Source organism: Poecilia latipinna, unplaced genomic scaffold (genome assembly GCF_001443285.1).
Source record: "Poecilia latipinna isolate Pla-1442-1.1 unplaced genomic scaffold, P_latipinna-1.0 Scaffold468, whole genome shotgun sequence".
Lineage (NCBI taxonomy): Eukaryota > Metazoa > Chordata > Actinopteri > Cyprinodontiformes > Poeciliidae > Poecilia > Poecilia latipinna.
In genome coordinates this window covers 138,936-165,184 of record NW_015113084.1, presented here as the reverse complement: position 1 = coordinate 165,184, position 26,249 = coordinate 138,936, and the positions used below count along the sequence as shown (strand labels likewise).

The 26,249-nt window shown below is 38.0% G+C and overlaps 2 protein-coding genes across 3 annotated transcripts in view; one reads left to right on the top strand and one right to left on the bottom strand.

Moving 5' to 3' along the window:
* The window catches only part of LOC106951688 (transcription regulator protein BACH2-like), a 16,768-nt gene extending 4,280 nt beyond the window's left edge, over positions 1-12,488 (top strand). For both annotated transcript variants that reach the window (XM_015039353.1, XM_015039354.1), the window contains exons 2-5: positions 6,884-7,172; positions 8,217-9,527; positions 10,650-10,856; positions 11,750-12,488. In XM_015039353.1, coding sequence (XP_014894839.1) covers positions 6,909-7,172; positions 8,217-9,527; positions 10,650-10,856; positions 11,750-12,145 — 2,178 coding nt within the window. In that variant the 5' untranslated portion in view covers positions 6,884-6,908 and the 3' untranslated portion in view covers positions 12,146-12,488. The remainder of the gene's footprint in view (positions 1-6,883; positions 7,173-8,216; positions 9,528-10,649; positions 10,857-11,749) is intronic.
* A 3,341-nt stretch (positions 12,489-15,829) lies between these two features.
* gja10a (gap junction protein alpha 10 a) lies at positions 15,830-25,869 on the bottom strand. Its single transcript, XM_015039352.1, has 3 exons — positions 25,404-25,869; positions 19,320-20,763; positions 15,830-17,084 (listed from the first exon to the last, which is right to left on the bottom strand). The coding sequence occupies exons 2-3, from the start codon at positions 20,724-20,726 to the stop codon at positions 17,046-17,048; spliced, it is 1,446 nt and encodes a 481-aa protein (XP_014894838.1). The 5' UTR covers positions 20,727-20,763; positions 25,404-25,869; the 3' UTR covers positions 15,830-17,045.
* Between the last annotated feature and the right edge of the window lie 380 nt (positions 25,870-26,249).

The window sequence follows — 26,249 nt, the reverse complement described above, 5'->3', positions numbered from 1 at the left end:
CAATTCTCATTTGGATTCGGGCCTGAGCTTTGATTAGGACATTCTAACATGTGGATATGTAGTTTTATTCCACGTTCCTACTGAAGAAAAAGAACCAGAATTCCATGATACAACCACAATGTTTTACTGTGGAAACTGTGTTTTTTGTTGTTTTTATTGAGCCATTATTATATAGCCTAGCCTTTCAGGGCTGCAGGTAACATGTATAGCAGTAATCAATAATTTTTGATGATTAATTGATAAACCATATAAACAATTGGCACATTCTGGAGATTTATTTTATCACTTAAGCCTTTTTTTTTTTTTTGCAATGTAAGAAACATTAAAATATGCAGATTTTGAACCAAATAAAGCTAAAACTATGATATTAGGTAAGCTTTGGGTAGAATATATTTATAGAAAAAGTTTCTTTTTAAATCATAAATCCAATATATATATAATTTTTGCAACATTTTGGCTTAAATATGTGCCGAGTGTGTTTATTTCAGCATTATTTTTTTTTGCTGAAATGTGTATGTTGATTATTCAATCAACTACTTAATTAGTTGATTAATCAAATTAATCGAATTAATCATTCCAGTCCAAATACCTTCTTTAAATTTCCCCGCATCTTAATCCCTGTTCCTTGGTTTCATGATTAACTATAATGTATAATTTTTCATCCCATTCATATATAAGCACAACTTTGTGTTGTAACAAGAGAAAATGTAAAACAAAAAAATCTACTTTTTTACATTTTTGTTTAAAAAAAGTGAAATGCTGATGGGAACTGAAGCGGCTCTGAAAGTTGCTCATCATGACTGGAACAGTAAACGTCACTCTGATCCCTCCGGTTTTCCTTCCTGGATGTTAGCGAAGCAGAAGAAACGGTTTCAGAAGAGAGAACGATCACACAGAGACTGAAGATTCATGATCATAAACGTCTCAGAGTGTTTCAAAGAGAAACGGCAGAAACACAAATGGGCTGATTTCTGCTGTTTATCTGCTTCTTGGGTGATGCTTTAGTGTTGCAGTAAAACATCGGATTCTGATTTTTCGCTCTGATTTTTGTGTCGATGTTTCTGTTCTGCTGCGTCTGGAGAAGTTAATTGTATTTATTACAGTCAAACTAGTGGAACTGCAGGAATATCCAGGTTTTATTAACCTGTTACTTTTTCTGCCTGGAAAACACCACTAACCACAAACACCACTAACAGTTTGTGTTTGGATTTCGGTTTTGTTTTGATTCGGCTTCCAGCTCCTGTTTGACTGCTATTAGGGTTTTAATGTGTGACTCGGGTCACTTTGCTTTCCCTGAAACCTGAGGTGTCTGATCCAGTTTCTACTTCTTCAGCCGCCTGCAGGCCGGGTTTTCTGATCCGAGTCCATCCAACACCAAGGCGAAACTGAACCCAATGGTTCACTGCAAAAACACAAAATCTTACCAAGTAATTTTGGTTTAGTTTCTAGTACAAATGTTTTAGCACACTGAAAATAAAACAAAACATATTTACAAGTCACTTTGCAAAAAAGATATATGGGATTGTTTAAGTAAATAATTCCTTAATATTGATACATAAGTTTCAGTTCAATTGGTGATTATTTCACTTAAAAACAGAAAAATGTATTTAGTGAAATAATCTTATTTTTAATCAGTATTAAGCTCCTNTATGNTGCTGAAAAGATACTTATTTTAAGTGTACAAAGATATTTTCACTGGAAACTAGTTGGTATATTTTGTATTTTCGTAGTGTTGGCATTGATGGTTTCCAGCCTGGACAGACTGGTTCTTTCCATCTGAAGAGCAATATTAGAAATAAAAACTTCTCATCCTGCATCTGATTCAGCACTCGATGGTTTGCGTCATCAGATCCATACAGGAGAGGATGAGGAGGGATCGGCAGCCCTGGGGATGAAGGTTCTGGGTGACCTCAGAGTTCAGGTTTCCGGATCCCAGCGAGAAGCGTGTCTGCGAATAAAAGAGGAGACGATGATGTCACAGCAGGATGTTTATCAGGATCTCCTCTGGGATGTCTGCCGGTCATTTCTGGATCAGATTTACCAGCATCTTTCCCCGTTAATCTGCCTTTCTGCAGCGCTTCTGCTGGTTAAATAATCTGAGGATTTCACTGCTGCAAATGGAGAAAAATACGATAACCTGCTCTACGTTAACTGCAGGACGCAAGAAAAAGTATTGGTGGATGATATGGACTTAAAGTTTTATCACAATATTTTGTGGTAAAAGTGATAATATGACAGCGAGCATAGCCCCACAAATGCAAATACTGCTTTTGAAAAACATTCCTATTTGTAAGGTGAGATTTATATCACTAAACTGCACACAGTAACTGCATTAAGTCGTATTTATTGATACATAGGAAAAACAGTGAAGAAAATAGTAAAGCCAGCAATCCTGACAATATGGACAGTTTTGGATAAATATTGTCTCAGTAAATTTAAATTAATGATGTTCATTAAAAAAACTAACAATATAGCTACAAAATGTGTTTTTACTGTTTTCTCCACTATCTGTATTAAGAAATTGTCATTAAGTATCAGTAAATTTGAAAATTTAATTAAATCCAGTACAGTTTAGTGATATAAATTTAGCTTTTTAAGTACAGTATGTGAACATGTGTTGCAAATTCCATACAGTACTGCAAAAAAGTACAATAAAAACCTTATATATAAGTATTTTTGGTCTGATTTGTAGCACAAATACCTGAGTAATCTTGACAAACTAACTTAGAAGTAACTTTTCAATAAGAGGAATTTTTTTAGTTAAAATTCCTCAAACTGAAAAGGTTTTAGTTCCACTGGTAGATTATGTCATTTATATTAAGACATTTTCCATGTTATAAGTGAAACAATGTGCCAGAGGAACTAGAACTGGGTTGCTAGGTGACCGGCGGGGCTTGGGTTGCTAGGTAACGGCTCTATGACCGTTATTGACTCTAATCAAGCTCATATCTTTCTGAAAAGTTATTTATAAGTTAGCTTTGTCTTATTTTCTTATTTCAACTGTACTAAGACATTTGCACCAGAAACTACTTTTGTGTTTTGAGTTACTTATAATAAAATTTTAAGTACATATCACCCGGTTATGGTGGTCTTAAACACGCTGTAATTTATTTTATTCATTACAGGAACAGTGCATGTTAACATTTCTGTCAATATGCCAGAGTTAACTAGAAGCACAATGAAGCAGGATTCAGCCGGTTGCAGCAGAATATTGCTGGATGTGTCTGGATGTAGAGTAGATCTTAATTGACTAGAATGTATCAGGGATGGGAAGGAACAGGATGCAGCACATTAGAGCAACATAGAGCTGAATGGAGGAAGATGACGTGAAGTGCAATTCGGGAGGATGGTGAGGATGTTTTAAAAAAGCGGTATTATTTATTTTCCAGGCAAATGGTGGCAATTTACAGCACAATCAAGTAACTTCAGTTGTTTTAAAACTGCTATATATATGAACAAATGTAGATGTTGTAATTGGGGCTCTGTCTCTTTAAGAAAGTCCTGCTCTTTCCAACACCCCGCCTTCAGGAAATTATCTCATCACTACTCCCCTATTAACTGTTTCACAATGTTTTTTCCAGCATTCACTGCAAAAACACAAAATCTTATCAAGTAATTTTGGTCAAATTTCCAGCACAAATATTTTAGTACATTTGAAATAAGATAAAACTAACTTAGAAGTAACTTTTCAACAAGAAATATGAGCTTTTTAAAAGTAAATAATTCTTTAATATTCATGTAAAATGTACTTGTCCCATTGGCAGATTATTTCACTTATAACACAGGAGAAATGTTTTTCTTTCAGTGAAATAATCTGCCAGTGGAACTGGTACTTTTTCATCAATATTATTGAATTATTGACTGAAAACTAGCTCCTATTTTTTGCTGAAAAGTTTCTTGTAAGTTAATTTTGGCTTATTTCAAATGTACTAAAATATTTGGTCTAGAAATTAGAACAAAACTACTTGGTAATATTTTATGGTTTTGCGATGTTGCACGGAGAAATAGCTTGTGTAATGAGCTCAGCTGATGTGCAGTTCAAACAGATGTTTGCTAATTGCTGCTGAAGGAGCTGATTTTGGGAAAGTCGAAGGCGGGGCTTGGTCCATCCAGGCGTTTTCCGCAGCTGAATGGTTGCCATGGAGATTAAAGGATTTCTCAAACATGTGTGAAAGAATTAAGGCAACGCTCCAGGTGTGTTTTTGATGATGGAATAAGAAGGTTACATTATGCTGCCATTTTAAATTAAAGTCCTGAACGAAAACAGAAATAACAACAGTCAGTCCTGAGAGGTCACTCCTCCTCTAACCCGCCGTGTGATTGGACGAAAAGGAGCGGAGACAGATTGCAAAACACAAGATCAGGATGGAAACGTGACGCGTAGCTGTTCTGGTGATCCTCACGGACGCAGCAGATAATCTAAGCAAATGATGATGATGATGATGATGGTCAGTATGTGGATTCACAGTGAGCCTTCAGAGGTGGGCTGCTTCAGCAGGTCTGACTCAGCACAAAGCTCACACACCTACACACACACACACACACACACACACACACACACACACACACACACACACACACACACACACACACACAGACTGCACACTCAGCTGTCTGGAGGGAGGATTTATGAACGGCTGAATCACAAAGAAGCAGCTCTGCCTGCAGTCTGTGTGCACGGCTGCCGCTCTCTTTAAAGCTCAACTTTAGATCTACAACTGCGTGCTTTAGGGTTGAAACGATAAATCGATTTTTTTTTAAATAATCGTCAACTAATTTAGAAATCAATTAATCTAAATGGAGACTCAAAACGGGCCGTTTGCTGAGAGAACAACACAATCAGAGCAGAAATTAAACCAAAACTGTACAAAATATTTAAACATTTTGTAATTAGGATAAAAAAATATTTTTTTATCTGGAAATATGTTTTACCCAGAACTTTTCATAATTTTAGCTTCACCTGGTTCAAATCCTGTAAACAAATCTTCTGTTCATCTATCCTATTATTAAATAGTTAGTCCAAAAAATGATCAGATCAATTGAACAGGAAGGTCTGAGCTTTTCACATGTTGGTCTCTTGCTACAAATCATCAATAATACAGTAAAGAATTATTGTGTTATTGCATTTAATAGGCAATAAAATGTTTAAGTTTTTATTTAAAAAGGAATTAAATTATTTATTTGCATATTTTAATGTTTCTAATATTATAATACATAATATAACGGACAAAAGAAAAATCAGAATGTTTATCCGATTAAATGATTAATCGTCAAAGTAATGTATGGAATCGATAGAATTACTAAAATAATTGTTAAAGATAAATCAGGCAAATGTGAATTATTTTAATTTGTCATATGATTAATTGATTATTGATTATAGCAAGATACAGAGGAATGCAGCAGGATTTTTCACAGTGCAGTATAATGTAATATCGAGCAGCTATTACTGCAAAAACACAAAATCATACCAAGGATTTTTATTTTAGTGCAAATACCCTAGTACATTTGAAATAAGACAAAACTAACTTCAAACAAACTTTTCATCAAGAAGTAAATTTTTCTTCAGTTTCAGTTAAAGAAATTTGCCAGTGGACCAGTACTTAAAAAAAAAAAAAATCAGTATTAAATTATTTACTTAGTTCTATATCTTTATAAAATGTTACTTAAGTTAGTTTGTTTCATTTCAAGTGTACTAGGATATTTGCTCAAGAAACTAGACAAAATGCTTGGCAAGACCTTGTGTTTTTACAATGTAGGAGGTGTTAGGATATAAACAGAGAGCAGAATGATGAAGCTGGATGTAGTCAGAAACAGAAAGGAGCAGCTGAATGCAAATGAGTGCAGGAAGGTGTAGCAGGATGCAGCTGGAGGTATTTTCTCACAGTGAGATGCAACAAAATGAAGGGATATGCAGCAGGCTGCAGTGGCCTGATGTTGACATGAGCCTGGTGCAATAAGCAATAAATCAATTAATTGCATGATAAATTAAGATGAGCGCAGTGATTTCCATTTGCATGATTGTTTTACTTGTGTCTCTGTTTTTCTACCAAAGTCTAAATGACAGAAGGGTTCAGTCTGGTGCTTTGATCTCAACGAGTCCCGGTTTTAATGGGTAATTTTGTTGACAGATTTCATCATCCATTTTATTTTTGTTGTTTTATTTATTTTGGATATTCAAAACGTCGTCCAGATCCAGACTGCAAAAACACACAATTTTATCAAGTATTATGGTGAAAATATCTTAGTACACTTTAAATAACACAAACTAACTTAAAATGATCTTTTCAGTAAGATATAGAGGATTGTTTTAAGTAGTTTCTTAATATTTAAGAAAAAGTACTTGTTCCATTGACAAATAAATTAACTTATAACATGAGAAAAATATGTCTTGTTATAAGTGAAATAATCTGCCAATGGATCCATTACGTTTTCATCAATATTAAAGAATTATTTACGCATAACAAGCCTCTATATCTTGCAAAAAGTTATTTGTATATTAGTTTTGTTTTATTTCAAGTGTCCTAAAATATTTGTTGTTTTTGCAGTGCAGTGTTAAATGTTCATTCGAAATTAAAGCTAATTGAGTTTTGAGAGGGTGTACTTGTATTTTTATCCCATTATGACTGCTTGAAAATGATCTCAAACCAACAACATTATTGTTTATTGCAATAATTTCTGGGACAGTTTATCATCCAGAAAAATGTACTTTGTGACAGACCTACTTTAGCATGTGATTTTCACACCACAGATTTGTTCTGTCTGTTTGTATCTGATGGCTTTCTGAACAGGGAACAAGACGTTTAGATGTGCTACAACCTGAACTGAGTTGTATCTGAATTTGTGTATTGATTGATAATAAATTGATAACTCCTTCTGCATGCAGTTTGTGCAGGGTGTCAGAGGAAGTGATGTCGGAGCAGCAGCATGACGGTGAGGCGTCAGCGCCGGTGTACGTGTACGAATCCAAGGTGCACTGTGCCAACGTGCTGCTGAGCCTGGAGGAACAGCGGCGGCGGGGGCTCCTCTGTGATGTCACGGTGCTGGTGGAGGGCAGGGAGGTCCGGGCCCACCGGGCCGTCCTGGCTGCCAGCAGCAGCTACTTCCTGCAGGTCCTGCTGGGACACAGCGAGTCTACAGGCAGCGCAGAACCCATCATCAGCCTGCCAGACAAGGTAAAGGGCAAAATGACAGGACGGAGAGATGATGCTTTGCTTCCTTTTGTGAAGTTTTTAGCAAGCAGAGCTAAACCAAAGCAACAGACAGTCTGAACTCCGTCTGTCCAGTCGTGTTAAAGTGGAGCTCTGTTCCTGTTTCATGATCTTATTGTTCTGCTGTGAAGCCTGAAGGGTTGCTGATGTGAGCACAAACCACACAGATGGACAAAGATGATGCTGACAACAGTGAAGGAGGAGGAAGCTGAGGATGATGAAGGTTGAAAGAGACCGAATCATTCAGGACACAAAAGATAAACACAGCAGGAAGAGGAAAACATGGCGAATATTTGATTTTTCTGAAAGCACCTCCTTTTATTTTTCAACTATTTATACCTTACAGTGCCTTTTTGCATTCCTACAACATAAAACATGAGGACAGTTAGCAAGATTTTAAGTAATAGATCAATTTAGGGACACAAATTATTGATTAAGGTTATCTAAAGTTGATTGAGCTAGTGATTAATTGATAAATAAACATTTTATTAAAGAGTTTTCTCTTGTAGACTCAACCGTTTTTCCTTAACATACATGGCTAAATTTATCATATGTTGAATTTCAGGAAAACATTAAATTATTATAATTAAATGTCCTCTTTCTGTCATAACATCCACGCCTTCGTAGCAAATCAGATTTTTGGTTGAGAAGTTGATTCTGCTCCTCCATCATGCAGCGTCATTAAGGTAAAATAGTTGCGTGTTTATTTCAAAACAGAATCACATAAAGCGCATTTTGCGTCCAATACTGTTTTGACGGGTTCCTTTTTCCATTCTGGTATGGCCATCATCTTTCTGTCAATCCGCTTATTGATGACCAGTGGCGCCCTCTGCTGGATGGCGGCCAAACTACAACACTAAAAGAATATCGAATCAGACATTATTAATTCACTCGATTCATTTTAATCTAATAAACCATTAATCGACAGTTAATCGTAAGTAAGTTACTTTTTGCATCACTGGACCAATATATGCCTTATAGATAACAGATGTATTTATTTTTTTGCAGGTGACGGCTAATGGTTTCGCTCCGCTGCTCCAGTTTGCCTACACTGCCAAGCTGGTGTTAAGTCGTGAAAACATCCATGAGGTCATTCTGTGTGCCGAGCTCCTTGGTGTGCACAACTTGGAGGATTCCTGCTTCCAGTTTCTTCAGGCTCAGTTGGAGAGTGATGGACAGCACTCCAGAAATTGCAAGGTGCAATACGATGAAGAAGACACCGTCTTTTCCCAAGACCTTTCCTTTGATAGTGGTTCGGAGACAAAGAAGGAAAGCTCTCTAATAGCTGATGCTGCTTCCCCTCATGAAGATCTTCCACAAAGTCCGAAATCCTGGAAGTACCAGCACCAGGTTTGCGACGACAAGCACAATGGATTAGGTCAACAGACCATTCCCACTCCAACCAGTTCAGAGTCGACAGACTCCTGTGCTGCTCCCCAGACCCTTCTCAACCCCTCCAGGATTAAAGAGGAGCCCTTTGACGAATCAGGACACGAGAGGAACGGCTTCAACGCAGAATTTGGTACTGAAGAGGTTCTGGAGATGGAGCTGGAGGTGGAGGGAGTTCCAGTTGCAGATAAGCCGTCTGCAGACGGGGAATTGGCCTCGTCCTGCCTGCGTTCATACCTCCAGCGAGGCGGTCTAGATCTTGGCACCATGACTGGCAGCACCATTCAGCAGCTTCTCTCCAACCATCTGTCCATCAGCCACTACAGAGAGCTGCTCAAAGACAGGCAGAGGAGTAAGATGGACTCTGTAAGCCAATCCAACCTCAACAGCGTCAATGATGGAGACATGCAGCAATCCAAGACGTCTTCTTCTCGGTATGAAGGAGAGCCAGACAGACGTACCGTCATTTTCTCCTCTGCAGCTGGTGAGCAACCTCCATTGTCCAACAGAGAGAAAACCTCAACCATGGAGCAAGTGGAGACTTCGTCACCTCACCTGACATGCCTCACCAGCTCTCCTGTCTCCATCAAGACATTAGCTGCCTCTCCTGTTCCATCCGAACCCCAAACTCAGACTCCCAGCTCCCACTGCTCGTATCCAGATGACATAGCTACTGTTAGCTCGCCGTCCAGCCTGGCTTTTGACCTCTCCTCTGCCCCACATGTCGGTTCAGTCTCGGCTCTTCCTCGTTGTCTGGTCGGAGTGGTGGAAGCCCGGACGCCACTCAGAAGTGAGGTCGTCTTCAGCCAAGGCCACATCAAGATCAAAAGTGAGCAGGAGTTTGGTACCAGTGGAGGAAACTCCAGCGATGAGTCCGAATCATTCTCAGAAGGCGACAGTGAAGGTGGATCCAGAGTCTCTGGCCCTGAGGTTAGTAGTTAGCTTCTTTCTGTTTGCTCATTAAGATCACACTTCAGAAGACCGACTGCATTGTGTTCATTGTGCACCATGGAGGCTAAAAAGCTGCCAAAAGATGGCGCTGCTGCTGTTCTTAGTTTTCACAGTTTTTGTTTTTCCAGAAAATAAACATACAAACAAAAAATAAACCTCTACAAAGTCCATACTTTTAGAATCCAGTAACTTCAATGTAAGTAAATGTCTTTAATATTGTGGTTTTGAGAAACTGGACTAAGTCAAAAATAAGGTTTTTCCAATAAGTCTGGTAATGCTCAGATATCCATTCTTTTCTTCTGCCTTGACTATTAACAATATTAATTCATTTAGTATGCATTTTTGCATTGTGTTATACACATCCGTGAATTATGTTGTACGCTTACAAATCTTATTGTACGCTTTGGAAATCTTTCTCAGACTAATTTAGTGGTTGAAGACTGTAGATGATCAGTAGATGCGGACAGGATTTGATTAGTCTGATACTGACACCTGCTGGCTGTTGCCCCGCATTACACTCACCTGCCTTCATGAGGCGGATTCCCTCCGATTCTTGTTCTTGTTTAAGGTCAGAGTTTCTCCGCCCTGGTTCTTACTGCGACGGAGAATTAGGACTATACTAAGAAGAAATAATAATAAAAAAAATATATATATAAGATTACGAGAATAAAGTCAAAATATTATGGAATTTGGACGAAATAGTATGAGAATAAAATATTTCAAGAATAAAGTCGAAATATTTATTTATTCCGATTCTACTTCATTCTCGTAATATTATGACTAATGTGTTAATAATACTTATTCTTGTGATATTTGGACTTTAGTCTCGTAATTATATTACTTTTTTTTACACTCTGTTGTAGTTTACACCCTTCTCTGCTACATGTTCTTGTTGAACTTAAGCTGAAGAGCTAATTTTATAACATTTATTTCTGTCAGATATTTTTGGTGCAAAAACGCGTCAAAAAATTGTTGGTCGGTGGATACTGATAGTTATCATTAAAGATGTTAATGTGGTTTAAATCTGCAGTTTTTATCATGAATTAAACCTTTATGCCATCAGACCAGACCTGATCAGATTGAACTCCTCGGTTCTTTCAGGTGAAGCTGCCGTTTCCTGTGGATCAGATCTCCAACCTGCCTCGCAACGACTTCCAGGTCCTCATCAAGATGCACAAACTGACCTCAGAACAGCTGGAGTTCATCCATGACATCCGCAGGCGCAGCAAAAACCGCATCGCTGCTCAGCGCTGCCGCAAGAGGAAGCTGGACTGCATTCAGAACCTGGAGACGGAGATCCGAAAACTGGTACGGGCTTAAAACACACACACGTAGCATAAAGTTACCCCAACAACCCAGAATCTACATAGTAAAGATGATGAACTTCTGAGTACTTCTAACAACAAAGGCTGAGCTAGGGCTGAAACAATTAATCATGACGGAACTATTATTTAAATAATTGTCAATTAATGTAGTAATGGTTAATCGTTAAATGAAATACCATTTGCTTAAAAAGTGTACAAAAGAATTATTTTTTTAGCTGCAGATGCATCCTTTGCTACAAATAATCAAAAATCACTAAAGGAATACTATATTATTGCATTTTAGTTAATACAATATATATTTTCTTATTTAAAAAAAAAAAAAATATATTTTTATTTGCATTTTTAAATATTTTTCCAATATTGTGTAAAAAAGAAGCTTAAATGTAGAAATTGCAGAATGTACCAAGTTTCTTTTAACTGATTTATTGTTGGAATAATCAATAGATTAATTGATAAAATAGTTGGCTGCAGCCCTATAAAGCAGCTTTTGCTATCAAATTATTAATCGATTAATCAAAAAAAAAAAAAAAAAGTCAGCACATTAGTCCTGTACTGTATTGATGTTAAGTGAAAGGGCCTAGCTTAGAAGTATGTTTTTAGTTTCAGGTGCATCCTTTGCTACAAATGATAATGATTTTATGCAATAAGATGTTTATTTTCTTGTTTGAATTGAGTCCTTTGACTTATTTGGATATTTTAATGTAAAGGATTAAATAAAAAAAGAAGAAATTGTCAATTTGTTTTATCTGATTAATCCATTAATCGTCAGAATAATTATTCTGTAACTAAAGTAATCGTTAGTTGGAGTTGAATTCTCAGTTTGTTTCTTTGTGCTGATTTTGAGATTTGACCCAGTTGTGTGTTTTCTGGATGCAGGTGTCAGAGAAGGAGAAGCTGCTGAGTGAGAGGAACCAGCTGCAGGTCTGCATGTCCGAGCTCTGGCAGAACCTCTCCTTCCTCTCGCAGCAGGTGTGCAGAGAGGTCCAAACCAACCAGACTCCGCCCGAATCCGCCACCATCGATCTCACCTCAGATCCTCCGGACCAGGACCATGTGAAACCCGGATCCGGCATGGTTGGAGAGAACTCTGAGGAGCTGGAGAGCAGGCGGAAAGTCCAGAACGTGTTCGGTCGGAAGGAGCAGAACTCAGACGACCCGGTGGTTCTGGTATCCAGTGAGGAATTGTGTAGCCCCACAGTGACAGTGGATTTCTGTCAGGAGATGACGGTGAAGTGCACAACGGAAGAGCCGGACACACAGGACTCGTCTTGAGCAGATCCGGTTTGTTTATCTGTCTGACACACCTGTGATCTCATCAGTACTAACGGTGGTGGGCTTTTTTTATTATTATTATTTGGACAGGTGAGAACGTGCAAGTCGGCAGCTTGTTTCTTATTTTTAAACGATCCATTTTCCGGTTTATCTCGGTTTTTTCTCAGGAAATGTACAAACTGTTCAGTTTTCTCCTCCTCAGCTTCTCTTTAAGTATAACAAAAATAAGTGTAATCGGTTTAACCTGAGGGCCAAACCAGATTCTATAAAGGTGAGGAAGCCTCAGAGCTGCATGTAGGTCTAAAAGAGAAAACCAGTTTAAAACCAGTGAGAGCGGGTGTTTACAAAACGATTCAACTTTGACCAGCTGGCGTCTGTCAAAGAGGTTCCAGCTGTTGGTGAAGCTGTTTTCTTTGAGAACATGTAAGTACTGACATATACGCTGCAAAAATACAACATTTTACCGGGTATTTTAGTCTAGTTATATAAAACTAATTAATATATTTTCAGCAGGAAATAGGTAAATAATTCCTTGAAGTTGATGAAAAAATTCTAGTTTCACTGGTAGATTATTTCACTTATAACAATACATTTCCCCCATGTTAAGCGTTAAATAATCTGCCAGTGGAAATAGTACTTTTTTTCCATCAACATTAAGGAATTATTTACCTAAACAAACTCTTGTTTCTTGATGAAAAGTTACTTGTAAGTTAGTTTTGTCTTGCATGAGGAGCTAGACAAAAAAAATCTTGGTAAGATTTTGTGTTTTTGCAGTGATATTAACACAATAGATTAAATCAAATTCTATCTACTTCCATTTTGTAAACCGATCAAAAATCAGTTTACTTTTCATTATTGTTAAATATTTTCATGAATTATAGAGTTTGAAAATGCGAATTTTGGCCTGTAACTTCATGCCAATTTAGACCAAAAGGTTCTTACAAAATATGCTACTTTAAACTCTTGGGTGACCTTCTGTTGGTAGATATTATTATTATTAAGGTGATATTTAAAAAAGTCCCTACAGTAGATTATATATAATCTAAAAAGGCTGTTTGAACTGAGACTATGTCCCTTGAACAGTGTACAAACAACTGAGATGACCCTCACCTAACCAAAAATCACCTCATCAAACTTAAGTTCTCATCGCCTCATATGGAGCTAATTCAGCACCAACAAACAAAACAAAAACAATAAATCTGTAAAATCAGAAGAGTAATGTGAAAATATGTCGCAAAAGTGCAACTCACATATTAAAAGATTCAACAGCAGAACAACATTAAGTCATCTTGGAGACTGTTCTTCGACCAGACGAGAACAAAGTAGCGATGTTTGAAGGTAGCGACAAAAATCAGCAAAATCATCACAATTCTTCACACACCAGCTGTTTAGCACGGCGGTGGAGGTCGGATGACACCTTCTAGTCACTTAATCTGGAAGCTAAATCTTGGTTCAAGCTAGATCTGAAGCGTTAACACCAGTCAGCTAATCTACAAGAATACGCCTGATACACAGTGTTGCCATGGCAACATCTGTGGGTCGGCCCTAGCAACTCACCTCTACTTAGTCGGTTTACATTCCGGCTCGGTGTTTTCAGTATTAACAACTAAAGTTCACTCTCATCTGTTCAGTATGAAAATCAATGTGTGCATCACAGCGGTTAAATTGTTTTACAAACTGCCGCAGTTCATTGGGACTTCCTGGAAAATGGGGGTTACCTCGAAACGGCCAGAGTGGCGTTTCAACAACAGAAAGACTTGGATGAAAAATCAAGTTTTTTTTTTCTGTTTAGTGAAGCAGTTGTTTTCGTAGCTTGATCGGACATGAAAATCAATCCTCTAAATGAAATAATTTGATTTCTGAACCCTCTGATCATCAAGCACGTCCTGTTTTTTTTAGACACTCACTGCTGCCCCCTGCTGGAAACAACATTACACATATATTTTCATATCGTCAACTTCCTAAAAAAAGTCATCTTTTGCCAAGTGATTTGTATATATAATTATATATAAAATCTAAATCATCTTTTGGCAAAAAAAAAGAGATGGTGATTTTTTTTCTCTCTCTCTTTTTTTTCAAATCACTTCTGGCAAAAAATGACTTGGGTCATATATTTTGGGAAGGTGACACAATTTAATCCAATTTATAAGGAAATATCAATGCAGAATAAGATTCAACCAGACCCAAAATGCATGGATGGATTTGTGTTTTTACTTGTTTCATTTTAACGTGTCTATTAGGGTTTTACTAATGTGTTTTTAAGATTTGATAGTTAAGCTGCAGTTTAATATTCTGATTGAAAAAAGTTTCCCGTTTCTGGGAAAACACCAGGCATCAAAAACACAACCAATACCTTGATGATAAGCTCAGATATTTGAGTTTTGCAGGAACTCTCCTTGTTTTCACAGCCAGAATTTATGTAAATATCTGTAGAAAGAAGATTTGCGTAGTGCAGGTTGGATTTGTTAGGATTAGGATTAACTCATTCAGGATTTTAGATATATTCTTTCACCAGACTAGATGTTTCTGTTTCTGCTCCCAGTTTCTGTAGCAGCTGCTAAAATAAAACCCAAACGCCTAGCTCTTCGTGTCGGTGCAACTTTAAAATTCACATATCATGTAAATTTGTCAAACCTCTGATCAATTTGTTCTGACACACCAGTTTGTCTAATGGTGGATGGTTTGAAGCCAGAGCTCTAAATAAACACTGTGGCACAGTATTGATCGTTGGGATGCCAAATTCATGTGTTGAAAAGTCGATGCAGGAGCACGTGGCTGCACAGAGTGCTGCTGCTGTTTGATTCAGCCTCCAACGTGTTGCAGCGCTGCAGTTGGCCTCCTGCTGTCCACAGTGGGGTCACAGGGTCACTGTGGACACCACCCACAGCTGGAGATGTTTACCACAGTGGGAGATGTGATCAATTTGAAGCTGCTGTATTCATCCTGATTTATGTATTTGGGTTCTTTGTGGATCAAATTCCTGCTAATCTGGATTTATTTATTTGTTTGGTTGTAATATTTGACCTCCTACATCCCTGACTATTACACAATGACATATTAGGGCCTTTGCAAATAGAAAAAAAATAAATACATTTCTGCCAAAACCTTCAAATATTTTTAAATTGAAATCAGAAATTTTCTGGAAAAAATGCTTGGAAATGCCCAATCTTGAAAAGTTGAAAGTTTGCTAGAAGAAACATAGAGAAATGTTGAGATTAATCTGGGAAATTTTCTAGAAAAATCCAGAAAATTTCTGAGCTCCAAAATGTAAAAATGTTCCAGAAAAACTCACATTTTCAGATTAATTGCAGAAATTTTCTAGAAAAACAAACTTGGAAATTTCTGAGCTCCAAAAATTGAAAATTTGCGAGAAAAAAGAGATTTTTTTTTAGATTAATCTAGAAATTTTTCTAGAAAATACTTGGAAATTTCAGAATTTCAGAAGTAAATTTTCTTTGACTATTTCAGATAATCTAAAAAATTCTGAGTTTTTCCTTGCAAATGTTCAACTTTTGAAACTTAACATTTCCAAGATTTGTTTTTTGGCAGTAATTTACTACTCCTTTCTGTCTGTAATCGCCCTAATACACGTCTTTCTCCTTTTTTTCTTATGTAACATATAATTCAGACTAAATTCTGTTTATTTATTCTAAAATATACAATGTTTTGATGACTTTTTCAGAAAAAAAACTAAAGTCCTTGTTCAGTCATCTGATCAAACAACTTTGCATATAGGATGTTGAAAATGGGCTTAAAATCGGCCCAAATGTCATTATTGGCAAGTTAAATAATAACCGTGACGTAGCAGCCTATACAGGTTTGGCACTGAGCATCTCTGGGTAAAAAGCGGAACCCATATGAGTCCTAAATACGTTTTGCAATCTGGACTACTTTCCATAACGCCTATTGAAGACCCAGGGTATCTTGTATAGATACTGTTTGGTATCTTCCATAAGATACCAAACAGGTGTTGCCAAAATAAGTTGCATATAATCAACCCACATGGAATCTGAGCAAAATCCACTTAGGTCCTACATAAACATGTTGGCTAGTTATTTTTCTTGCTTCAGGAGGAGTTTCTAAAATTAAATTATGCCAGTTTACATTCTGACTTTACTCCGTAAACGTGGCAAAACAAACTGGATTTCTGGATTGAAATGCAGCTCGGTTATTGAGTTGAACATTCTGCAGCAGAATCGTGGTTCAGGAGAACTTTTGGGACATTTGGACTTGATAATGTCGTGTTACACGCCCGAAGCACGTAACACCAGATAAAAAACTAAACTAGAAGAATCCATGTTTGGATTTTCAGCATTCCTCCTTTGCGACAGACTCTGTGTTTCTAACTTTTTACTCTGCGTACTTCTTTGTAGGTTTTGTGGACCATTTTTACCTGTTTTGTGTAACTGTTAACCGATGACTGTTATTTGCAGTTTTTTCTTTTTAAGTCTCTGAATGAGGTTTCTCTGGTTTTTGTAAAAACTGAACAACATGTCACATCCCATTTATTTGATAAGAAAAAAAAGGTCTGACAGGAACAAAAAAAACAGTTTTTGTAGAGAAATAAAAGCATGAGGACTGTTGATGGTGTGTTCTGGTTAAATATGTTCAAGTGGTTCTGTTTGTGTTTTAAATCTGAATGAGCTGAAGGGGTTTTTATATAAATGACTTTACACAGACTGAATCTGTCCTTGACGTAAAAACTCAGAGTTACAGAATCAAGCAGCTCCTCTTTAAGCCCGATCCTGTTGCCAGTGAAACACTCCGGCAGACTTTGCAAGGTGCATTGAATCATCCGCTGCCTCATCATGGCCGATCCTGGCCGCATGTGACTCGCTCGAAGAATCGATGGATCGCTGATACAGTTTGTCTCCAGCTGCTGTAACTCAGCCTCGTCTCTTCACTTCTTCATGATTGAGGAAATATCCAGAAACATGCTCTGAAAGAGGCAGACACATTGGATGTTACAGCACACCAGCAGACTTATCAGATCACTTTCTGGTAAGCGTGTTACGGGACTAATTAATGCATGGAGTAGATTGTCTGACTGGCGGCAGGATAATGATTTTTCCAATATAGAGTCACATATACAACACAGGGAGACAAGCAGGGGTCACTTAAAATGCTTATTCAACAACTGGACCTTTTCAAGAAGTTGTGTTTACAACCACCTGCCTCATTGTCCATCATCAAGGAAACCAAGATTTTCCTTTATTCATCTTCTTCTAGAAGATCCTAGAAGTTCCCAAGCAAGACTAGAAAGATACTTGATTCTTGCAAAGAAATCAACAGAGAAAGTTTGTTTCATCCACTTGCATCTATTGACCTTTTGCATGTGACGTCACTCTTTTTGAAACTCGGCTCGCTCCGCCATGATGGACGTCAAAACAACCGATGCGCTCCTGTAAAGCCTGTAAAAAAACGTACATCTGGTAACCTAATATCGCTTTTATTTAGTTGATTTCACAGTAAAAATAGTCACAGGATGCTGTGCGGTCGGCTGCACAAACAGACAAGGATAAGAACCAAATTTGGCATTTTATTGTCTAATTTTTAATGAGGAAAGATAAATGGCGATGGATAGCAGCCGACAATCATAATGATTAGCAGCCTTTGGTGTAACCGCGGAATTACAGCGAACACTTTTTACAAGGTAACAAGATTAAAATACCGCCGTCTATGAGCCCCAACCAGGTGTGTTGCATTCAAAGACAAATTAGATTGACTCAAACAAGTAGAAGCCACAAATAAAGTAGCAAAAACAACTTGGGAAAACAACTTCAGTCACTCAGTTCGATACTCCCGATCCTCACTAAGGACATCTGTCATGGTGTTGGAAGTGAATGATTAAGTGACATAGCTGCAAAGGGTCAATAGTCTAGTAGTTCTTTCAGGCAGTATCTGTAGGGGAAGGTTGGAATATAGATGGACGAGCGGAAATTTAATGTATGAAGCCCCAAGCTGCCTATATGCTTCTCCTGCTCCATCCCACCATCACTAAGGCACAAGAGAACAAGACATTTGAATTCTTCTGATTGAAGCAGACTAACATCTGATTTTCTTCCCAGTTTTCAACTTTTTCTGTTTGAGAACTGTCTCCTCAGACTCGTGTTTCCCATCTCTGTTCCCTGAGGCATGGATTAGATGTTTTTCTGCCTCAACCACACATGATTTCAATTGATGGCAGATTAACAGGCTTTTGCTGAATTGCAGTCATCTTAATCATGTAAAGGAAATATTTAAAGCATGCAGTGTGTCTTGAGGACCAGGATTGGGAAACTTGGGCTATAAGGTGGTTAGCATCCCATCCTAAGCCGTTACAATTATTAGTAACTGAAAACAATCAAGAGGCAAAAGCAAAGTGTAGTATTTACCCCGACGTCTTAGTGCTACTTAGTTTTTGCATCACAGATTACAAATCTATACCAGAGATTCTTTGAGACCAGATTGTTCCAAAACGTTGGATCAGTACCATCTTGAAGGAAGTGGATAAGTGTCATACGAGGGAACTCTATCCGACTCAGGACGGAGAATGAAATGCTCTTACAAAACCCTTACTGTGGAGTAGAAAATAACATTTCTCCTTTCAAAATTCATCCTCAAAGTCATACAGATGGTCTGTTTTGAGATTGTTAGTTGTTGATTTCTCTTGACAACTTAGAGCAGGTTTCAGAGGCACACTCGTCTCAGTCTTTTCCATGCCGTGCTGTATTTAATGACGATGTTCTTTTTGCTCTCTTAAAAAGCAAGATATCTGTATGAATGATTTAGGAAGCTCTTAAAAGTCAACAGAACAGCTGCCAAAGTAAAAACACTCTGTGTGCTACAGTGGAGAGTATTCATGGAGGTTAGAGACCACAAATAGCTAAAATATGATTATAGCTGACTGTTTTAATAGTAAACTATACTTTGATTTACGTTAATACACACCATGGAAAAGATCTTAGCACTACAGCAGAAGCTAATAGCAGAAGATCCAAGGTGCTCTTAGATTGGCTTCTTTGCTAATGCTAGCTATTAGCTTGTCAAATAGCATTGCATCTTTGTATTTCAACTCCCCAAACTGGATTTTCAGAACATATTTTTGATGTGCTTCTCAGAAAAACCAGCCAATAGGCAAGGGTCCACTGTATTAACTTCACAGATTATCTGAACCTTTCACACCTCTGCTTACCATTGACATTCGTCGGCCTCCAGCTGGCGGCATCATCGGCATGTCTCCCTGGAGAGATCCCAGCTCATCGGACTCCTCTGAGCTGTGCAAGGATTGGCTGGTGGAGGCGCTCATGGAGGACAGGCTTTCGGATGGAGGCCTGATCATGAAGCTGGTCCTTCTGGGGTTGGGAATCAGGAAGTCGCTGACCGAAGACTGTCGTCTTTCTTCCTCGTTGATGGTTCTGATGGCTCCAGGCCTTATGGTGCTCCCAGACAGCACAGGGTCCAAATGACTGGGCTGAGGATGCTGCTCCTCCTGGATTTCTGCTTGGCTGGTTGTGTCCTCCTCCACTGTGGACATGACAGAGTTCCAGGCTGGATGGTGGTCCAGGGTCACTGTGTGGACCTCTGGACCTTCAGAGGTTTGTGGAGTTGCACAGATCTCCACAGACTTGTGGGTCATCCTTGCTGGAGGGCAGCTGTAGCCAGTTTGACCCAGATGAACCAAGCTGTTGTGTCTTGGTGGATCGTGGATCGTGTAATGAAGAGGCTTCATGTTAGCCTCGTGAATCACCTTGAAGGTCTGAGTCAGAGGCCCATTGTGAGGGGAAACATTACTCATGACACAGAGCTGTTGTAAGGACGCCTTCTTTTTGGACCTGTAGATCAGGCTGTCGTCCTCTGTGTACCTCTCTCCATACAGAGTCTGTTTGATTTTACGGATGCCTAAGTGGAGAATCTCCAAAATGTTCAAGAAGAGTGAAACTCCTGCAATGATGGTCATAAAAAACATGAAGATGGTCTTTTCTGTGGGCCTGGAGATGTAGCAGTCCACACTGTTGGGGCATGGCAGCCTCTCACACCTATACAGGGGCTCCAGATGGATTCCATACAGGATATACTGGCCCAGGATGAAGCAAACCTCCACCAGAGAGCGAGTAAGGATATGGATGATGTAGGTTCTCAGCAGAGAGCCTCTAAGAGGAGCCTTCTTCACCTTCTTCTGCTCCTCCAGCTTCCTCAGCTCCTTCTCTATGCGTTTGTGATCCTCCAGTCCAAGTTCTGCCTCGTCCATTTCCCCCTTCAGTTGGATCCGCCTCCTGTGGCGCTCCTTCTCCAGCGCCCTGATGCAGTACAGAGCATGCCCCATGTAGACCAGAGAGGGCGCAGACACAAAGATGACCTGCAGCACCCAGTAGCGAATGAGGGAAATGGGAAAGGCTCGGTCGTAGCAGACCGCCTTGCAGCCTGGCTGGTCTGTGTTGCAGACGAACTCCGACTGCTCGTCGTCCCAGACGTCCTCAGCCGCAGCTCCCAGGATCAGCATGCGGAAGATGAAGAGGATGGTGAGCCAGATCTTCCCTACGATGGTGGAATGAATGTGGACTTCTTCTAGGATGCTGCCCAGCAGGTTCCAGTCACCCATGGTCAGATTTTCACCACTTTAATGCCACATAGTCAAACTGAGGACACACAAACGCAACAAACAAGCAGATTAAAGCTGTAGCATGTAACTTTTATTAAAAATATTTTTTGCATACTTCTTCCAGTGAAAGCTTACTTGTGACTTAGTTTTGCCTTATTTGAAATATATTTTGAAAAAAAAAAAAAAACTTCGTAAGATTTTGTGTTTTGCAGTGTAGCTGGTTCAGAAAGAAACCGCGGTTCATATCTTTGAATAAACCTTAGGTTCTTCAGTATATTTGAGACATAACTGCACATGATAGAAAGTTTTCCTTGACAAAATGCTAAAAATGGAACCAGTAATCCATGTCCTAAACTCTAGATGGTTTCAAAATGGGTACTTTGTAGCTGCCATGAAGGCAACTCTTGTCTCTCAACTCTAATTCTCATGTTTGATCTCAAAAGGTTAAAACAGATTTAAAAATTAAAGTGAAGTAAAATTAGCATTAGCTTCTGGGTGGGGAACCCTTTGCAAACAGACAATAGTACAAAATTAATAAAGAAACATCAGCATTTAGAATGTTTTTACTTCATTTTCATTCAGTGTTTAATGATTATGATATTCGTTTAGCACAAATGCAATCTCACACCTTCTGATTTTAGTTGAGTTCAGAGCATTTTTTGCAGCAGTGTCCTCATCTTCCCTCCAGCTTTTTCAAACCCCCAGGACCAGCACCCTCTTTGAAAAACATTGTGTTAAGATGACATGCAGTAAAACACACATTTTCTTTTTTCATGATTACATATCTAGAAATCCTGCAGAGTTTCATCACTCTTCAGAGCATTTGTAGTTTTATTTCCAAGTCAAAAGAATTGCAAGAAAATTTTATTTTTCATTTTTCCCATACATTTAAGCCCAACATTATTCATGTAGATTTAGATTTAGCATTATCTTGTTTCTTCTGACTGCAAATAAAATTAACATTTTGGAGTGACCGTGCAAAAGTCCTGCCTTAAATCTGTGGAATAACTCGTGAAAATACCTGTGGACACTTGCAAAAAGCAGATCAGCAATTATAAGAAGGCTTTTAACGCCATAATGTCAGTAAATAATTTCCATCGATTATTGAAAAAACATATATTTCAATGCATAAAAATGTATTTTTCTATATATATTTTTTATATATTGTTTACAGAATACTTGTACATTGTCTTAAGGATGCACTGATATAAAAAGTTGGACCAATATGTTGCTGTTTTGGTGGATACCTGATATTTAGCAATATTAAATATATTTTCATGCCTTTCTGACGGCATTAAAAATACCACACCAATGACTTTTGCTTCTCTGCTCCAGTGAAACATCCCATAATCCTTTGCTGCATCATTATTACTGTAACATGAAAAAACAAATACTATGTGATCGACTAATATTGATAATAATGTGAATATATTGGGGACTCCTACATTGTTTTCTTGTTTCCAATCAGAAACAAACTATTTGATTGAATTAACTTGACTAACTCTTAACAGTACTTGTCAGAATTGGATAAAAACAAAATTTGCCAACATGATTAGAGGTAAACACTGAGGTGTTGTTGATATATTCAATCTGCTAAAGGGGCAAAACAACCTTCTTTTTAATAGATTTTGGCAAAAATCAGATAAAACGACTGCTGATGAATAAATATCCCATCATCTGCTGTGCTGATGGCTGGTTTGGCACCACATAGGAAAGCACTGCCATCACAGGACAAAGGCGATCACTGTGAATAGCACTGTATTGATCTGCAGTGACCTTCCCTTTAAGGCCACAGCTGGATGCAAACCATGTCAGTCAAATTTCCCCTCCGAGTCCCTCACTGGCTGCTGCAGTGGTCCAGGACTTTCCTTTGGGGTCTCCTCAGTTCACAGCTTTTAGATGAATTATTTTACCAGATCATATCAGAAATGACGCTTTAAAAATGGTCACGTGTGTTGTACGTTTTCACATTTTTGTCATGTTTCAATGTGAAGCACAAGGAAATTAATTCAAAATTTAGATGCATATTGAGTCAATATCTCAAAGAAACAGTCTTTTCTTGAGACCAAAAGAAATTCCTCTTTGTAAGCTCAGATTCAGTCAGATGAGTGAATAAAATAAGTAATTTTTTTCCATATATTCATCGCTCTCAGATATAAATTACAAATAGATAATTAACAGAAAATAAACAATATTGTTTCAACAAATCTCAAAGAAAAGCATGCTTGGCTAGAGACATCAAGACAGTTAAGGCGTCAAAACAGAGGAAGGTGAATCAGGAAGTGTAGGACAAGTCTTGACTACTAATAATTATTTTAGGAATCAATTGTTATAGCGATTACTCTGATGATTAATCGATTAATCAGACAAAAAATGGTTTAACCATTAACAATTTAAGCCTTTTTTATGCAATATTAGGAATACATTAAAAGATACAAATAAAGAAATAATTCAATTCCTTTTTTAAATAAGAAAATAAATCTTTTATTACCTAATATACAGTAACATGGCATTTCTTTGGGGACTTTGGACTAGGCCACTTGAGGAGTATTGGCTGAAACCTGTTTACAGAAAAGTTATATACATCTATATATATCTATATATACACATCTTAAACACATGATGCATATATTGTATTTTTGTACTGTGTTCTCTAATTACTGATCTGAATATATTGTTTTTTTGAGTTTGAATACACAGTTAACAATTAATTGATTACTAAATTAGTTGATGATTATTTCAATCATCGTTTCATCATGATTAATCCAATTAATCGTCTCAGCCCTAATCCTGACCATGCAGAGTTTAAAGATTAAAGTCTGGATTTTAAAATTAAAGTGCAAGAAAAAACAGGAGTATTATGATCTCTTGACTGCTGCAGTGTTTTTCATCAATTGAAGGTGAAATATGTGAAAATGGCCTTCCAGTAGTCAAGAGGAAATAAAAGCATGAACGATGATCTCAAGTTCCTGTTTTCTGCAGGAAAACCTTCCTATTTTGGAATTATTTGGAAATGATAGAAACATTTTTCGGACCGGTTGCTTTGGGTGATCGTGATAGAAGAGTAATAGGTTGGTTGAAAATAAACAAAAGAGGTAAATAGTCCAACTTGTCCAGTTGAAGAGGTTTATATTTTTTAACCAGTCTCTTTAAGGCATTTAATTTTCATCTGGACTTGAACTAGGCCATTCTAACACATAAATATGCTTTGATTCCTAACAGGTTTATTTAGTCTGTTTATGTGAACGGTCAGGTCTAAGTAGATTTGCATTTGTGTCACATTCTTTCAGTTTTTGCTTGAAATATTGTTTTTATCAACAAACCTGCTTCAAGCATCTCAAAATATTCTCTTAGAAAACCTGAGATCTTCACAGAGCATCTCAGTTACACACAGCTGGAGTCTTTTCACTAATTTGATGACTTCTATGTGTTGAACAAAATAAAAACGTCCGTCCAAAATGTTGAGAAGCTTCAGGAAGCATGAATATCAGAGCTCTGCTGCCTTCAGTGGAGCGTCTTCGACCTCAGGTGTTTTTTAAATTAAACACTTTGTAACTTTCTAATTGGAATGAAAGGGGCTGGATGAATGACACCTGAAGGAAAATATTTGTACAGATGGCAAAAATATGGCTGTTAAATAATCACATTTCACTTAATATTAATGAAGGCAAAGAAATTGTTTTACAAATTGTTTGTTGGTTTGCGTTGCTTTAGAGAGATCTGAAAAAATTACTTATCAGATATGGATATAATTAATAATTCATAATCTATTAAACTATACTTGATTATATCAACCTACAATCTGGAGGTGGAAATTAGCATTTTTTGCTGTTACCTTGAATCTCGCCTTTTAAAAGGTTAATAAAATATTGTAAATTGTCTCTATGTGAATAAATAAATGGTACAAAATTCCTTCCTGTAGCATGGATCCCCTTATACATTTAAAATACTTCCACAAAATAAGATTTCTAGGTGACTTTTGTTATCTAGAAGTAGCTCAAATCATCCTTTAGTGTTTTAAAAAGAGTCATGAGTCTAAAAGACCAAATCTTGATTAAAAACATCACATCTGGAGGCTTTTGGTTTGAGATAAAGGTGAGGGGAAGCCGTCCAGGTGAACCTCTGCTGAGGAAAACATTGACAGATCGCTTGTTGGAAAGCTTGGGGGGGTCGACCTTCATAGTTGAGCTGAGTGCTGGATGTTATATAATCTCAGTTCGGCTCTGAACCTCAGTTTAGTTTGCTTTCATTGGAAGAGCTGCAGCTTTTGGTTCAACTTCAAAGATCCCAAAAAACAAACAAAACCAAAACCTGAAAGTAAATTCAGAAGTTATTGTTTCTAAATCCCAACACAATGGAAGAGGCTTTCTCAAAACTCCTCACATGTGTTTTTTTCTTTATTTAAATGTTTGCAGTTTGTCTTACGTTTTCTCAGATTATATAAAAGGAGTTTGCTGCAGTGCTTTGGCCCTCAGGGCCACTGTAGTATGAGCTTTGTTTGGGCAGTGGATGATGTAAGGTCAATGGTTGAACTAAGATGCTGCAACAGTTGGAAGAAAACATCAAAACCTTTGTTAAAACAGCAGGAATCAATGCCTCAGTGTTCACTTTGTCTTCTCTGCTTCCTCTAAAGATCAAACATCACAACATGACACAAACATGCAAACAGCAGCTTACATCTCACAGGTCCTCTGTCCCTCTGGGCCTCCGTGTGAACGGCATCGTGTTGGTAAATCCTGGGAAAACGCCGATCAGGGATGGTCCTACCCCATGGGGCTGCTCGGATCTCCCTGGGTTCTGATCCTGGGCGGCCGTGCCGTTCCCTCTGCCGTGCAGCTGTGTGTCTGTGTGTGTTGGGAACGCTCTGCCGTGTTACATGCAGGGTTCACAGGATGTGAGCATTGATCAGCTGCTGCCGGGACACGGCCCCCACCCCGCTCCCTGCTCCCATGGCAGGGGTGCCAACTCCGGCCCGGACCGTCGATACGGGCCTCAGAGACACTGAGGTACGTTTTTTCACTCGCATCCTGGAGATTCACCTCGGCCAGGTGAAGCTCAGATTTAATATTAAACACAAGAAACACGAATAAACAGATGAGGCACTGCAAAAACACAAAATGTTACCAAGTATTTTTGTACTGCAAATATCCTGGAGCAATTGAAAAAAAACAAAACTAACTTATAATGAACTATTTAGCAAGATAGATACAAAAAGTATTTGTTAAACTGGCAGATTATTTCACTTGTATCAAGACATTTTCAACTCATTTTCATTTTGGTTCAAAAATCTGAAAGTTCTTGAAGGGCCGGTTGTGCCAGAATGTATTTATTAACATTTTAAATGGTTAAAATATCAATAAATAGCTGTTTCTATACGATTTTATGATTATTTTAGCGTTTTGCTTTTTTTGCAATCCAAAGCAGAGATTTTGTGGTGCCAATTTAGAAATGTTTGTAAGGAATTTTTATGATATTTTCTCCAATGCAGTGGTTCCCAAACATTTTCTGCACCCCCCCTATGGA

What these genes read in the sequence shown, in the direction of transcription:
- gja10a (XM_015039352.1), bottom strand. Translation starts at nt 20,726, where the DNA reads ATGGGTGACTGGAACCTGCTGGGCAGCATCCTAGAAGAAGTCCACATT. An exon ending in GAGGCCGACGAATGTCAATG is followed by an intron (nt 17,085 to 19,319) that starts GTAAGCAGAGGT and finishes TGCCTCTTTCAG; the next exon opens with AGCATGTTTCTGGATATTTC.